The 18207-nt window shown below is 37.7% G+C and overlaps 1 protein-coding gene across 5 annotated transcripts in view; it reads right to left on the bottom strand.

Annotated features, from left to right (window-relative positions):
* Positions 1 to 18207, bottom strand: part of STXBP5 (syntaxin binding protein 5) — a 122738-nt gene that overhangs the window by 92594 nt on the left and 11937 nt on the right. For all 5 annotated transcript variants that reach the window (XM_083496259.1, XM_083496261.1, XM_083496260.1 and 2 more), the window contains exons 3-4: positions 2760 to 2841; positions 1638 to 1738 (exon numbers count right to left, since the gene is read on the bottom strand). In XM_083496259.1, the coding sequence (XP_083352385.1) occupies positions 1638 to 1738; positions 2760 to 2841 (183 nt within the window). The remainder of the gene's footprint in view (positions 1 to 1637; positions 1739 to 2759; positions 2842 to 18207) is intronic.

Raw genomic sequence — 18207 nt, 5'->3', positions numbered from 1 at the left:
TTAACTGCCTCATAGATACAAGGATTAAAAACTTAGCACAACTGGCATGCTTATCTTGTGAGCTACTACAAAAATTTCAACTGAACTGTCATGTACCAGGCATTTGACTAGCCCTCTCTCCCCAGGCTTTTAAACAATTCTAAACAGGCAAGCAAACACAGGAAATTTCTTTAGTATCTGCTGGGTTAGTTGGCTCCATTTGACTTAGAAGAGAGCATATGCTGTGTAGGTCTGTTCTAGGAAGCTTCCATCCTTCACAAAAACAAATTATATATATATATATTTGTGCTTGCCCAACTGGTCCAAGACATTTTGCTACTTGAAGCAGCATGTTGCCTCTGATTTCTACAAAAGGCTGATTTGTGAGCATACACACAGATACACCCTATCTGTTTCTTAGTGGACTGACCAGTATGTCACGGCTAAAATGGCCGCTGTTTCTTTAATGCGAATAAAGCTGGGTCAGCATGACTCAGCGGCTTGCAGCAGGTTGTGTATATATAGTGAGAAATGTTAGTTTGGGCTGTTGGCTGGTGTTTGGGTTGGTTGGTGCTGGTGTGTTTCAGTCGTGGTATTCAGTCGTGTTTTGCACAAAGACTTTTAATAAAACTCTGCAAGGATATTCCCGTGGACTCTTTTTGTGCCGACAAGGAGACTGAGAAGATAAAGGGAGGTCAGAACCCTTTCCTTCTTTTTTTTTGCTTTTCTACAAACACTGACACAGTATTTCAAGGATTGCCTAGAATGGAATCCTTTTTTCATATGGACATAAAGAATGATATGAGATGTCCATTTTTATTAAAAAAGAATAAGTATTGAACCAAAGGCAAGCCAGTAGCTGAGTTGCTAACAGGGAAGGGGGAAACCGAAGAGAGTAATCAACAGCCCCAGCCCTACGAAGACTTATTTCTCTTGTCTTTTAGTCAGATTTAAATAGGTGAACAACATTAAGGGTAGGAAAAGTGTGGCTGCAAAGATGGGAGACAGATGAACAGTGTCAGGAGAACCTCAAGAGTAGAAGCCCTCCTCTGGTGGGAGGGATGATAATTAGGTGGGAGGCACTGGAGACAGAAGAGAAAACAGTATCTCCAACCCTACCCCAGCCAACACTTCACAGATGAGAACAAGGACTCTCCTGTTTGTGTATTTATGTTGGTCAGACATAGATCTAGATAGCAAAAGCTGACCCACTGCTAGGTATTTGAGATACATTTTTAAGAATGGGGCCTAAAAATGCTTCTTCGTTTCTGCTACTGAAGTTGAATTCTAAGAGGCAGAGAAGCAAGAGAATACAAAAATATAGAAAGAACAAGAAAGAAAGAAAAGTCCAATGCCCATTTTGCTACTCCTTTTCCCCCTCCCACTTCCCAGCTGGGCTGGCACCTGCTTGCTATGTAACAGTAAGCAAGCAAATGTACCATCACCATCACTTATCTTCTTAGTTCTTACAGAGTCCCCACATCCTCCAAGACAATAGAAGAAGTGATTTGCAAGTAAATTGCTCATGAAGAAGTAGCAGGCTAGAGTATGGTTAGGGCACGCAGGACTGAAAGCATTTGCTGCCTCCACCCTATTGTGTGAAAATGAGCTAAAGTTGACGTACATTGTAAAATATTACAACAACAAATAATTCTTACCTTTCTCTGTTAAATTTTAGGGAGTGCAGTATAGCAGGCCTCTTCTGACGCAAATTCCATAAATGTAATGTATCATCAGCCAAGGCACTCACAAGGGCTCCCTTAAAAGAAAATGGAAAGCTTTGTCAAGGGAATCTGTAAATATTTTGGAATTATGGTGCTTTCAATATTTTTAAAGGGATTAGAACTGCTTCTCAAGAGTCAGTCAAGTTTCATTCAAACACATTTAAAATATCATTGCTCAGTTTTGCAGCAGAAAATGACAATTTATACATTATTGTCATTAAAGCTAGGTAAAAAAAAAATCTGTTAGTCTTTGCTCCATTATATCAATTTGACTGTATCAGTACCGAGAGTCAGTGCTGGACAAACCAGCAAATGGTAAATTGCCCAAAAATGGGAATGGGAGCTTTCAATCATCTTCAACTTGTGCTCAAAAAAACGGGAGAAGAATGCAAGCCCAAGGCTGTTTGCACACATAACAGCAAAAAAATGGTTTGTCATTAAATTTGAATGCAGTAATTAGCATAAATAAGTTCTTAATTTTCTTAATTAAGTTTTTTAATTTTAATTTTTCAATTTTTATTGTCCAGGTAATCTGACAACTCATCATTCCAGTCAATTTAGTCGCAACCATTTGCACTGAACAGATTGCCTTCTACTTTTAATACACGCAAAATTGTACGTATCATGCCCAAAAATGGAAAGAAGCAGCAGCTTCGATGAGAGAATGGATACAAAAACTTATGGACTATGCAGAAATGGCGAAACTTACCAGAAGAGTAAGAAATCAAGATAACAAACTCTTTATAAAAGAATGGAAATGGTTTATTGAATATTTACAAACAAATTGTAAACAGATAAAGACATTTGCAGGATTATTGTAATAACCTGCAGTTTCAAAAGAATATATAATCAAAATAGATAAATAAAAGAAAAGGTTAAGTTAATTTAGAATATGCAGGAGATGATAAAAATTAATTTAAGGAACAGCAGAAAGAGGAGGAAGGAAGTCGAGGTTTGAAATGTTACAACTATTGTTAAGCTACTGAAATGTGTATAAATGAAAGCTATAAATAAAATTATATCTTAAAAAATTGTTTGTATCACAAGCTTACCAACCTCATTGATCAGAAACTGAAGCTGGATTACTGCAGCACCACTGTCATGTTGGCAGTAGCATTCAACGCCTGGCCGACCAAAACTGACATTAATTTCATTAAGGAATATTAGCTAATATAAATTTGTGTGGGAAGCAAATAATCACATCAAACTTTCTATTTACAATTATGCTAAGCAACAGCTTCTATATGTCAGTTATACCACGGTGCAACCTTTTATAGAAGCCACACTGAAAATCAGCAAGCGCTAAAGAATTTATTTCCCCATCATTTGTTTTGGACAGGAATTCTAGTTCATACTTGAAAATTTGATACTGAGCCTGGTGGCAATTTAAGCCTCATTGTCATCACTACTTAGATGCTGTGAAGAATTTCTCACATAGGACCACTGTTGCAGGAATCCTTAAACCACAGGAAAATGAAATGTTAAGGTGATCTTAACACATCAAAAGCTAGCTGAAAATTGCTAGATCAACACGCTGCTATCCTTTCAGTATGGAAGAACATCACCTTCCATTTCTGAAATGAAAGGCTTCTGGCTGTTGATTTAATAAATTAAATTATTTATTCTTGTTTTAAATTGTTTGTATTGTGACCAATTTGTTTTAGTTTTCTGTAAGCAAACTCAGTCTTTAGAGAGCTGGGATATAAATATTTTCAACAATAAATAAGCAAGTAAAGAGTGCCTATTCCTCCTGCATAGGTACATAAAGATGTGCTAGAAAAACCAAGGGTTAGCCTGTTTTATTGCGGCCAAATCATTTATCCGCCCACAATTCCTTCACCCTGTGTAGGGAGGTCCAGCATGTGAACTTTCACCCAGGAGCCAAGTAGTAAGTGGACAGCTCACTATCATTATTAATTGTTACCATTATTTTTGTCCTCTTCTACTCAGTGATTTCTCTGGTTGTTTATGAAAAGCACACTAAAACATAGCACTTTAAATCTGTAGATTTTTAATACAAAATTTACAAACAGCAGAACTGAGACGAACTTTCAGCTGACAAGTTCTGCTAGTGCAATAGGGTTCTCCCATCTTCTCCCCCTGAAATTGGCTCTGGGGAAGATCCAGAACAGCATGTAGGAAGAGGAGAGGGGGTTGTTTTGACTATCAAGCTGACAAGCTTGTACTGGTGGAATGAGTGCCTTACTGCTATGTTAATTCTTCCTTAAATATAAAGATGTGTTTGAATAAAATGTTTCCAAAATTTCAGTATAAAAGCCAAGGAACTCAGGTAAGCCTTCTAAAAACCTCAGTACCATCACCAAGAAGGCACTGTATCTCATTTTCAGTAGGACAGAATAATTAAAAAAATGAGAAACATGCATGAAAAACTACACTCACAGTGAGCTCCAAGTACATGCCTTCTTTCTTCTCCGTTTAGGTCCAAAAGGCACATTTTCAGTAAAGTACATGTTACATACAAGTGCCACAGTTGCCATTTTTTCTAACAACAGGCAGGTATACTTAATCTTCCCTTGCCCATGATATCATCCACTCAACCCTATAGTCTGGGCAGTTCACAATTTATAATAAAAAGAAATCAAACGTAACAATCAACTACATGAAATCAATACAAACACTGCAGCACTACAAAACCATATGAAGGTAAATAAGATTTTTTTTTTTAAGTGTTGAAACCCTATGACAGACTGGAGATAGTTCTACAAACCAAAAACACTCATGAAAACAAGGTATTCACCTAGCATAAAAAAAATCCTACTGTACATGCCAGGGAAACTTGTTTGGAGAAAGCATTCCATACCCAGGGTGCCCCACCCCAAAAGGCCCTCTCACCAAACAGCCTCCCATCACCTTATTAGGCTGGAGAGTCTCTGATGCACATCTTACAGCCCTGGTAAGCAGATAGGCAATCCTTCATGCATCCTGGCCCCAAGCTATTTACAGGTATATTTTTATTTATTTTATTTATTTCCAAAAAATAAATAAATACTGCTTGATTATGAAGTGGTTTATAAAAAGAATAAAATGATCAAGTTATTGGCAGAAATGATTTAAACTACTATTTTAAACTTTCAAAAAATTAAAACCAGCAATAAACTAGAAATATATGAGTATTCTAGAAACCTGCATAGGCTTGTTTAAACAAAAATGTTTTATAGAAGTACAGTGACGGCACATGCCTGATAACAATATAAAATATTAATACCAGTACTTTGAAATGGGCCTGGAAGTGGACTGGAAGCCAGTACAGATCACAAAGGACTAGAGTGATGTACTGATACCTATCAGCCAGCAATAATAATACTGCTGCTCTACTGTGGGCCAGCTGAAAATTCCAGACTATTTTCAAAGGCACATATAATGCATTGCAGTAATTGAACTGGAAGGTTACACAGGCCATGGATAATTGTCCAATCTCAAAGTTAATCCTCCCAAAGTGGCTTTTAAGGCCAGAAATAAAGAAATAAAAATGAAAGTGTATTGGGCTACTGTCATGCACATGTGTGTATGCGTAGGAATATTTTGTCTGGTTCCATGATTTGAAATTTTATATTGGAACAAGCCCTGAACACTGTGACCACAGTGGAAGGGATAAATACAAACTTCCTTAAACAAATCAGTCAAATCTTTTATAATCAGTGCTGAATTTACGAATGAGCTGAGTAGGCTGCAGCCCAGGGACTCATAATCTAGGAGGACCTTGGCCTCTTGCCATTTTTTATTTTAATAAAACAGGCATTTTTTTACTATCTAGGTGCAGTTGCTTAGTAACATTAAACATGTGCCATATGAGTCTGTATATACAGTTATGCAACTGTATAACAGTTACACAAGTGAGTACTTACTGTTTAGTAAAATTTATGGAGGCTTTAAAGCTACTCAGAATCAAATGTTAAAGTCAGCAATGAAGCAATACAATGGTACCTCTGGTTGCGAACGGGATCCATTCCGGAGGCCCATTCACAACATGAAAAGAATGCAACCCACAGTGGTGCATCTGCTCATGTGCGGGTTGCAATTTGCCGCTTCTGTGTATGTGCAAGCGGCGAAACCCAGAAGTAGCCCTTTCCGGTACTTCCAGGTCACCGCGGGATGTAACCTGAAAGAACGTAACATGAAGCAGACGTAACATGAGGTATGACTGTACAAGTGTTCAGATCACTGTCTATCGATATAGCATGCATTCTAAGAACAAGTGAGGATTCTTTTATATGATTGTGGATCACAATAATTTTGACTTTCTGTGAAAATGATAATGAGTAAGCAATATGAAAGTGGTTGTAGTAAATGAAAAGTGACGAAAAGAAGGAAATACTCAAATGTTTAAAGCCAATCATGTCATATGATTTTATACAGCAGGCAGAAACATCCCGACATAATCCCTCACATTCAGAACAATTGTTTTTACAAAGAGAAGAATATCAAGTAGACTACACAGCAGTCTGAAGAACAACCAGTTTATATACAGAACGCAACCTTCCAAGAACTTCGAGAACTGTTGTCAGTAACTACCATTACAAATACCGATACTTCTGGACAAAGTGACAAGGAAGTGACAGGACCTACAGCCAAAGAATTAACACAAGGTGCTGAAGGAACAAGCCATGAGATAATTATGCCCCCCCCCCCAAATAAGCAGTTCAAGCTCATTAAAGCATCTTAAAGAATTGGAAACAAAACAAATTATTTCAGTGAAAACACTAACATTGCAGACATAAAAATACCAACTGTTCATGCCACTAGTGATTTTCAAAAATAATGATGTAGGTTTATGGACCACATTGAATAACAAGGAAGTATTGTTCTGGATTGATAAAGGTCTAGTGTAATATCAACACTGAGGCAGCCCTTTTACCAATTTGAAGCAAACATACAAGAACCAAGCCCAGTTCTGCTCTAAGAATTTATTCTATTCCACCAAAGTAAATGGAGAAACCTATCCTCAAGAGTGGCTAGTGCATTCTCCCAGAAAATCTACGGTTTTGTGTGCACACTTTTCCCTAACCAAACTACCTCAACTACAGCTTTACCTTGTACTGAATTTGATGATTGGCATCACACTTATCTTGCTCAAATTCATGCAAACTATAAAATTGTAGAAACTCCATGCTAACATACTTAACAAGAAAGCATAGTCAAACACTCACATCAAAACTCAAAGTGCAGATCAGAGTAGGATTACCGGAGGCACGTACTTTAGAGCATGTTGTTGCAGTGATTTCCCTCTCAGCAGAAAATGACTTGGCATTTAGCAGAGATAATGAAACATTTGCTTCACCAAACAATGATAACTTTCTGTGATTGTTTGAATCAATTGCCAAATTTGATCCCTTCCTGTGTGCTCACATAAATCAGCATGGAGGTAAAGACTCTAGTCAGTCATTGTACCTATCCAAAACCATATGTGAGTTGATGGCTAATAGATTTCGAGTTATACTGAACAACATCAGGCAGGCAGGTTATTTTAGTTTATCAGTTGATTCATCCCCTGATGCTTCCCCATGTTGATCAACTTACTGTCATTGTTAGATATGTTTCTCCTAGTAATTGGTTACCAGTCAAATGTTTTCTGAGGTTTTTTGAACTGAAAAATCACACCGGTGAAAGTATGGCTGAGATGATTCTGAAGTTCTTGAAATAAATTTCAGCAAATGTGGAGGACAATCATATGACAATCCAGACAATATGGCTGGAAAGTAAAATGTCATTCACCAAAAAATTATGGAAAGGAACAAGTTTGCAAATTTTATTCCATGAGCTGCACATTCCCTAAATCTAGCTGGATGAACTGAAGTTGACTTGTGCCTGGATGCAGTGAAGTTTTTTACCACAATAAATGAGCATTATTGTTTTTTCTCTGCTTCTACAAAAAGATGGGAAGTGCTAAAAAATTATTGACTCTTGCATCAGAAGTTCCTAAACATTTATCAGACACAAGATGGGAGGCTCACACCAAAGCTACTACAGCTATTAGCAAAAGTCATATTTACATTGTTGAAACCCTCAGTCTTATTTACTGTGATGCAACTGAAAAAGGACATGACAGGTTGAAAATCTTCTGCAGAAAATGGAAGAATTTGAATTCATTTTCATGCTTCACTTTTGGACACATTCGCAAGACCAATTTCATGAAGTTAGCAAGGCAATCCAAAGTCTGCAAATCTCATCGAGCACATGCAAATATTTACAGCTGGCGATTGCAGTTTGTATCCACCACTTAAGCTAAATTTACTCTACTGGATGTAAAGTACAAAACTGCCAAAAGAAGGCAGAGTACAAAAAAACCAAAACAATGATGGGGCAGCACCCTAAACCTTAGATGTACTTTATCCAAGAGACAAGTTTTGAGTAAGTTCATTTATCCCTTTTGTCATTGATCCTCTTGAAGTCAACCTAGACAGAAGAGCAATAGTGTACAGGAGTGTAGCTGACCTTTTTTCATTTTTTGGTGAACCTGCAAGCAACTGATTTACAATGGTGTCGAAATGCTGATGCAAGAGTATCCAAAAGACGTTGACCTTAGCCTAGTCAGTGAACTCTTGTACTTCCACATGTATGTGAAATAACCTCACCCTGAAAAAGATATGTATTCAGCCAGTGTGGTGTAGTGGTTAAGAGTGGTAGTCTCGTAATCTGGGGAACCGGGTTCGCGTCTCTGCTCCTCCACATGCAGCTGCTGGGTGACCTTGGGCCAGTCACACTTCTTTGAAGTCTCTCAGCCCCACTCACCTCACAGAGTGTTTGTTGTGGAGGAGGAAGGGAAAGGAGAATGTTAGCCGCTTTGAGACTCCTTAAAGGGAGTGAAAGGCGGGATATCAAATCCAAACTCCTCCTCCTCCTCTATCATAATATTCCAGGAGAAAATTCAGACAGTTTTTCCAAATGTGGAAACAATTTTCAGATTGTTCCTGTGCTTAAGGGTTACAAACTGTACTGGTGAAAGATCTTTTTTAAAGTAAAAAGAATAAAGAATGATATACAGTCATATGGTCAACCCAGGAACGGTTGTCTGAGCCAAACATTCTCTACATAGAAAATGATAAGTTGTGACTTACTGATTTATATAATTGGTAAGTTTGATAACCAAAAGAGCTCAAAATAAACTGATCTGACGTTATAGTGTAATCTCAGAACACAGCTATGATTCCCCTATGAATGTTCTTTGTGAATGTCTTAATTAGATACTTTTGTAAACTTTATTAAAGGTTATAAATTTATAAACTATCTTTTAATCAATGCTAAAAAAAATCAATAGCGTTCTACTTTCATTAAGCAGATAAAGAAGAAAATGAAGTTTTGTTTCTTATGATTAGATGCTATTAAGTTTGGGCCTCCCAAGGTCTCCTAGCCCAGGGCCTCCAGTTGTTTTAATCAAGGACTCGTCAAAATTAACACTCTGAAATTGGTGCTTCCTTCTGTCATGTAGCCGCAATGTTCTTCATCAAGTTTTACCTACAGGTATATTTAGAATGCAACTGATATGTTCAACGAATCCATGTCAATGTTAACTACAGTTAAAATCTGTGTTCCTCACAAATGATACGAGAACACATGACCCCAAAATAACTAGAAGTAGACATAAGTACATTAATGTCTTTCTTTTTGACCACAGTAATAACTGAAGAATAGCAAACACAAGAACAGGGGGTGGGGGTTAGATAGGGAAAACACTCACTAGCAAAAACTGGTAATTAAACAAAGCTTCAAAAACTAATGCTAAAAGCACTATTACAGAAAACAAGTCTATGGAATGCTGCAAAGAGTTTAATGATGCAATGTTAAGGATGAGTCAGCTGGATCATATTCTGCCATAATAACAATCAATCTGGGGTGCGGAAGTTTAAGTTATATTGTCAGGATGTGCATTTTGAATTCTGGGAGAGTGCTGGGGAAACCAGTAACAAAATGTCAGGCATTGGGCCGGGGGGTATAAGTCAAAGTTAGAGAAAAACACCCCTGACAACGTTACGCATGCAACTGGAAGTCACCTATGTCCTGATTGTGGAGATCACTTAATACTAATTACAGACACACACAAATGGTGTCACTGTCTAGTAACAAGAAGTATTCCTCAGCACTAGGATAGCTATACAAGGTAGCAACACCACTTATGTCACAAAAATCATTTAGCAGGCACCTGTACATTTTGCCCCATAACTTTATTTCTAGAAGAGTGTGATACTTTATTTATTTATTTATTTATTTATTTATTTATTTATTTAATTTGTATATACTGCCCTTCATCCAAAGATCCCATGGCAGTTCATACAGTTCACAACATAAAAATACAAAATGAGAAACGCAAAGTACATAACAAAAACCAAACCAATGAAAGTTTGCCCATGGGTGCCATGTCGGCAACCCCTGTTCTGTGTCTTACAGTTAGCAAATGGTTTAAACAGACTAATTTAAAATTTAGCAGCATAAGAGTGGTATCTTTCAGGATGGTCTGTGCCAAATTTGTTGTAGAAAGGATAAGGAACGGCTTATTCTAATCAAGTTAAAGTTTGCCGAGACACTGGGATGCTGACCACGATTCCGCATTTTTCGTCCATAGATTTTCATGGTATGCTTCTTCTGGAAAGATTGCTCTCCTTGTATTGCATGTTTTTGAAAATGTGTTGTTTTAGGTCAAGGGGAACGTTTAATATGTGCCTCCATCAGCAGAACAATGAGGGAAATGATTTCCATCCCTTTGCCTCTGCCTGCAGACATTAATGTGACTTCCCACACTGTTCCAAATGCTCCTTCCACCAGTAAAAGGAGTGGGAATCAGAATCTCCTGTGTCCTACTGACAGAAGCTTCTGCTAAATCCAAATGATCTCTGTCTGCTGATTATATTACAATGCTATGAAGGGCTGGCTGTTTTCTATGAAAGCCTATGAAAAAGGCTTTCAATCAACATCATTTTAGCAATTTTGTGGAATGGTGGTATCCAAACAGGTTTTTATTTTTTAAAAAAATATAGCAAGATAAGCACTCTTTAAGGGGTATCTCACATCTTTAATATTTTAAATATTTAGTGTATTTTTTAGTGTAATTTTTTAAGCAGCCAGAAATTTTAGGCCCTAATTAAAATATTTATTTAAAAAGTCATCAGGGTAAAAACATGGCACCAACTACAAAGTTTATAGTGAACATGCGCTAAGAGGGACACAGCATTGCACTGATGACACACGCTTCAAACCCCCAGGTGATAGCTCCCAACTGTTTTATGTGGAATAGTATAGGAGACAGAATCAACCCCTTAGAAATCCCACAGCCCCAAAGCAATGGGACATAGCAATAGTCACCTAGTGCTACTTTCCTTTTCTGCAGATAGGAGCAGAATCACTGTAACACAGTGCATCTAACTCCCAATCCCATGACAACTGAAACTGATCTCTCAGGCTGTAAACTAGATGATGCTCCAAGGACCTCCAAATGAAACTACATTAATTGTGGCATCAAGTTTGGCACAAATCCAAGAAATTTTGCCCTCAAAGTGCCTTACAAATATCACAGCTGGCTACTGAGTGGTCCATTGTTAATGATACCGCACAAGTCTGAAACCTGCCCATTTCTCATTCTAAACAGCTCTTCTGGGCAGTTCACTGAAGATGTAAAAAGTGTGTTCTCTTTGTTGCCACCAGTGTCCCAAGGTAGATGTGACTATAGTCTTGTATCCATTTGATCAAATTCACATTGAGACTTCCATCAGCTCTGCTCTAGCAGACTGCCAGTGTACTTCATCCTCATTAAGTTACCAACATAATAACGAAATACAATATAGTGGTACTTCAGATTAAGAACTTAATTCGTTCTGGAGGTCCGTTCTTAATCTGAAACTGTTCTTAACCTGAGGTACCACTTTAGTTAATAGGGCCTCCTGCTGCCGCCGTGCTGCTGCCATGCAATTTCTGTTCTCATCCTGAAGCAAAGTTCTTAACCCAAGGCACTATTTCTGGGTTAGCAGAGTCTGTAACCTGAAGCGTCTGTAACCCGAGGTACCACTGTACAAATGAAAGTGGGCAACTGGAACGAATAGAACAGGAAAAGAAATTTAAACTCATAGTTCCAAGGAACCTTTTTCCAGGTGATTATCTCTAGGAACTATCACACAGAGAAATTCAGGCATGCTAAAATTAGTAAGTTAACAAGTAATACAATGAAGATGATTTCCAAGTAAAGTTCTGAATTTATCTGAACATTAAACCCTACATGCACTAGTAAAATTAGCATCGCACATTTTAATTTTGTTTACTATCAAGTATGCTGAATCAGATCTTATCAATTTTAAGGCATTTAAAAATTTGTTTCCAAATTATCTGGAAAACCAAGATCACCAACTCTGAAATGTTGGCATTAACCATTCTGCATTTTATCCATACATACAACAGTAATGATTTCCTGGTGTGAGGCAAAGACCACCTTCTCTTGGCTTCACTACAATTCCTTCTCCCATTTGCATTGAGGCACAAGGAGCCCTGAGGGAAGACGACTTCAGTTCCCCAGTCCTACTGAAATAAGGTTTGGGAAGTCCTGGACATGCTAGTATCCTAAAGGTAATTCCAAGGAAAGGCTAGCAGCAGAGCCTTTGGATCTTTCACCCACACCCACACACTCCAAACACTGAATTTTTGGGGGAAAGGCTATTCAGAAGCTATGACTGTACTGTCTGGGAAAGGCAGGTTGGAATTTGGGGCCTGATCCTGTACCTACCACGAAAGGTCAATAAAATGGAGTAGTGTGCTTGTCATGTCTGGTACTCATTTGGAGCTTGGTCTTTAAATTTATTTCCCCATGGACCCTGAGTCATTTAATGTGCCCTTGCCCCATACTTCCAAAATTGGTAGCTAAAGTCCTTTAAGTCTCTACAGTTTTTAATAAACGTAATTCAAACTTCAGAATTCTGGGAGAAATGAAATCAGTAACGGTCAAAAAGTTTGAAATGCTTTTTTCTGTTTCATAAGTTCATTAGTAACAAATAATAGATGGCAAATACAGTATTAGGCAAGCTTGGCAGTTTCAAAGCACTTAGTTTTGTTTGTTTTACTTGTCTTTAGTCAACATCCTAAACTAGATCACTCTAGGCAATCAATTTCCCCCCACCCCAAAAAAATTCTCTTTTCCAGGAAACCCACATCACTGGATGCAATCGTCAACAATAGTTTCAAACTGCATCTGTAAATTAAAACTAAACTACAGCCAGTCTATTCAATGACAGATTACTGCATTCTATTGGCAGCACTGGCATCCAATGGTAAGGCAAACTTCCTGGCTTACTGAGAACAAGTAGCATATATGGTTGCTCTTTAAAAAGCCACAATCAGCAAGTCAACAAACCAGGAGTTCAGGTAATCATCATAACTTGTGAAGAGTGGGGGGTGAGAACAAACCATGTTCCCTGGAACACAAAGCCAATGCTTCCTGGTTTGTTTACCCTGTTCCTACTGGCGGGACAACCAAAATAGGAGTGATTCAATACATGCGCCAACATGCTGCTTGTTAAGTGTGAATGAAGGAGCATCAAGGCAATCACTTGCTTTCTCATCAGTTTTGAGGTTAATAATGTAATATCTGGCAAGATTAGGAGACAGCAGCATACTAATGGTGTTTTAAAGTTTTAAAAATACTGTTAGAGAAAGTACAGTCCAATTAAACATTTCAAACAAAAATCTACCCAGCATTGGGTTCACTGCGCACTGCTTCATAAATCATGTTCAAAAGAAACAATTTAATTGATCTAATTTGCCAAGTGATACAAGATGTAAGGAAGATATCAGAGAATCTATCATCCTTGATAAAGCCAGTCTTATTTTACAGGGAATTGACTCTCCAATGCCAGCACATACAGTGGCTAGGTATATTGTGTACTTCACATACACATGCTTGTAAATTATGTGATTTATGTTTTATATGGTAGTTTTACCAACTATGGGCTTAGCCAGACACAAATCTATAAAAAGATCCTACAATCCAATTTATGGTTGACATTTCCTGCTTTAGGGTTTTTGTTTTCAATAGCAAGCTCCCATGACTGCTTTTAAGATCAAGTTAGATGAGCACTGGGAGAAGATATTTAACTTGACCCTTGATCTAAATAGTCTCCTAAGGCTATTATTAGCTGGGGGGGAGGGGGAGAGTCAGGTACAGATAGTTTAAACACTCATGCTGTTTCAAAGCATAGGTCTGCTAACAAGTTAAGAAAAGACACATTGGAAGATTCTGATTATGAATCACATAATGTCTTGTATGGCTCCAAGTTTAATGAACTTACTCCCCTATATTATGGTGGACTGTTGCAGTCTCTCCTAATCCCTCCTGACCTAACATTATTTTTGTTAGCTACCTTGAAAACAGTTTTAAAAGTTAGGAATAAAATTTTTAATTAAAATTAATTATAACAGTAAAACCTATGTTTATGTATTATCTGTTTAGGGTCCAGGTCCTAATTGTGTTTTTCTCCAGCTTTCAAAACAGGATTTATCAATTAAATTACCACATTTTTTTATCCACATAAAATATACTGAGAGAGAAAACAGAAGTTAGACATGAACAGACATACAAATAAGGCTGCAATCCTAGACTTACACTGGAGTACATCCTGCTGAACTAGGCAGGGTTTATTTTTCAGTGATTATGCACAGAATTGGGCTGTGTTACTAAGTTTTAAAGCAATACCTAGACTACTCTTATTTACGATTCTTCTACCACCAATATGTGACACAGTGTATAACTAAAGCACTTTAAACTTAAAACATTTATTTCCAATTCAAGCAGCTATCCAGATGCTTAAGTTCCAATATCAAATACTTCATCTCTCTCAAAATATCCTCAAATGAAAACCAAGCCTGAATTTCATATTTGATGAAATATTTCACTGATTACAACTCAAGCAGAAAGGAAAGTTAAATTAATACATTATTCAGTGTGAAAGCATTCATTCAGCACTGAGCAACACACTATTATCATTACTGCTTTTACATAAGCAGCTTTATGATTTAGCAGAGTCATGCCTTTATCATGCAGTAAAAATCCAGTTGTCGACTTCTACTGCTATTAACTTGCAGCCAACGTATGTTCTTTTTATAAAAATAGTAACTGATACCATGTCACTGAAACTATAATGCACAATTGCAGATGCACAGTTACTAGGAACCAGTATCTCCTACGATCCAATCACAAGAAAAAATAGCATTTTCATGTTTTTGCAGCATATAGTATATTAACCCAGATTTGTTCCTATAAAATATGATTAGGACTGCATCCTTTGGTCACACCAATGATCAGTTAATACTATAGTATTCACACTAAACGTTAGGACCAAACAACTAGACAGACCCTACCTTGTCCTCCAAGTATGTGCTCAATCTTGCTTATTTACACATATTAATTTTATACTCTTCACACTTGGTATATTTCATCTGCATCTTGCTGATTATTATATCTCAAAATACTTATGAAAACACTGATGAGCTTTAACAAAGCTCAAGTATAATACAAATGTTTGGTCAATTGTTCAGTTCCAGCACTTCACTCAGAACAGTGTGTAATAATAAAAATGTACAGGATGTATAGCAGTCTATTAATTTTTTAACAACAGATATTAATGCATTTGTGCAGTACTAGAGCTTTCAGTGCAGTTCACATATTGTTATTTTAATCCTCACAATATTCCTGTAAAGATTATTGGGGGGCTGGTGGAAGTTAAGAGCTTAAGGCCATTCAAAAAGTTTATGGTAGAGATTTGAATGAGACACATCCCAGTTTGTAGCCCAGTCTTTCTAAGAGCAAAGTGCCAGTCCCAAGGATACAGATCCATTTTAAAGGGACTTTGACCACCTGCAGGTTAAAAAATACATCTCCAGACAACACCAGTGGAGGAGGTGGGAGTTGGGACAGGGGGTGTAGATCTGACTGACAGCAGTGGTTTCCAACCAGGAATTTGTTACATTTATATCCTGCTGTTCCTCCCTGAATGGAATAGCTTTGCCAACGCTGCTCTTCAACTTCTCACCACAGTGATTTTGGATGGGACATAGAAATAAATTATCACAACCTAGTGCTCTTAACAAAGACACAGTAGTGAGCCGAGCTCCTGAGCTCTGAAACAAAGAGTAAGAAGGGCCCAAACATTTTCTTTGCCTGAAAAAGTAGTTGCTCAGAGGGCTTTTACATACAGGTAGGGCTTTACAGTGTCCACCAAACAGTACTATAACACTGTTACAAAGCCACACAAAGAATTTAAATGTCAGATATTTCTAAGCCGTTTTCAAGACAATAGGCTTCCCACTACATTATTATATACAAGTCCATTAAAAAGCAAACATTAAATCATACCATTCAAATCACAGTAGAACAGCCTGTTTGCATATGCCTGGTACAATAAAATTCAATAAATACAGTACCAGTGAATACCCCATAACCACTTACATAATAAAGTATTTCAATGGAAAGTCAAGGATAACTGGTTTTTAAACCTTTCTTTAAAATCTGAAGGGAAAAGACTTTCCATTAGACTAAAACCCTAGAGGAACACACTAAATTCCATATAGTAAGGGAGGGAGTCCTGTTTATAAACTGCAAGCTTTAAAAAGCTTCTCTTAAAAAAACCCTAAACCCTTGTAGCTGTCTGTCTCAAATTTTGTAGCTTCATCTCTTCATAATAGACTATGTTTTATGGTTTCTTGATTTTAGCTGAGCTGCCTGCCCACAACATTCAAACTGCAAAGCCATACAGTATTTAGTAGTAGTAGTAGTAGTAGCAGCAGCAGTAGTAGTGCGCAGGCCTAACATATAGTGTACCCTGCAATTTGTGAAACGAGGATAGGTTAATATATCAGTTTTATATCATGTTTGGAGATTAGAACATCCTCTGACAAATACCTTGTGTCAATTTGTGTTCATTGTTATCTGCTGATGTTTAAAATTATCTGTTTACATCCTGGCTACTACAAAATAAACTGGATAAGGGTTCAGAAACAACTGAATCTTTGTGTAAATGCTGACATCCAGTTGTCAGCTTAAAGGAATCTCTACAACCTCTTACGACTTATTCCTCACTGTGTTCTGCAATTTTTAGAATTCTAGACATACACGTATTACCAGTTTTACGATTCAAAGATTAAGGAGTGTAAAGACAAAGCAGCTTGCTGCCACCACTCCTATTATCCTCTTAATTTTTACTATTACTCTCTTTCTTCCTCTACATTTGGGGCAAGTACCAAGTTATGTTATGTTTTGTTTTTTTGCCTGAGCAATGTTCAATCAGAAAATATAAGCAGCAGGTCTGTGCATTCCCCCCCCACCACCACCACAACCTGGAGCCCATCAGCAACATGGATCGGCCTCAGGATGACCTAAACTGAACTGGGGGCCTTGCACATTCCTAATTTAATTTATTAGGGTTTTAAATTCTAATTAAACGTGGATAGCAGTGAGGGAGGAGGTGAGCTTCTGTCTGTCTCTCCCCCTTCTCCACCCCTCACAGTTGATTTAATTAGGGTTTAAAACTCTAATTAAAAATGTGCTTGTCCACTCACCTCCCTTTTGACAGCCCCAGATGGACCCAACCCAGGGCGATCTGGGATTTTTCCAGAATCTGTGCACAGCTTCTTGAAAATATAGCTCAGGTTTGTTGATCAGCCAGGCTAAAAATGAATCGTTTTATTTTAAAAAATCACCTGTCTATCAAATGATAATAAAGGCAGAATATTGAAACTTGTTGTAAGCCTAACACTCACTCAACTCAGCTAATAACAGAGGCCAGTGTGTGCCTGCCTTTTGCTCCTGAATCCCAGTGCAAGTAGCAGTTGGAACTGAATGTCCTCTCTTTGGGAGAACAGTACGCTTCCTGCAGCTGCTCCTTCTCTGGTAATGGGTAAGCTAGGCTGGTACTTCCCTCGAGACACCCTCCTGGGTGGCAGGGGAAGCTGCCTCCTAATAGTCCCTGGTCTCCTGGCTGCTGACAAGCCCAGAGTGTCTGCAACAACTCTCGCTCTTTTAACTTCCAGGTAAATTTGCTGACAAGCTTTTGTAAATCCATTGCCCTTGTCCATCATTAAGTGTAACAAATGCCACTAAACCTTCCCCAAAATATCAGCACAGGCATACAGGGAAAAGTCTGATCAACAACTTTTTTGAACTTATTGGTAAGGCAGATACAACTTCAACTATGAAACATAAATGTAGTTATAAGAACCTTGCTATATTTACATATGGCAAAGAAGCAGAAATACTAAATTACTAAGGCACATTATCCATCTGATTGTTCTGCAAAACTGTACCACCAAGTTGAAATAAGCCAGGTATAATTACAATTAGGTTACTTTCTTGATCATTTGCCTAATTGGTTCCAATATAAATACCACCCTATGGAACAGATGCCCCAAAGGTCGCAAATCATTGTTTTACAGCATTAAATGAAGGTTTCTAACGGCGGAATTCTATGCCTGTCTACTCAAAAGTAAGTCACACTGAGTTTAATGGGACTTAGTTCGT

This window comes from Podarcis liolepis (assembly GCF_965112155.1).
Source record: "Podarcis liolepis genome assembly, chromosome: 3".
NCBI classification, from domain to species: domain Eukaryota; kingdom Metazoa; phylum Chordata; class Lepidosauria; order Squamata; family Lacertidae; genus Podarcis; species Podarcis liolepis.
This window is presented reverse-complemented; position numbering and strand designations above follow the sequence as displayed.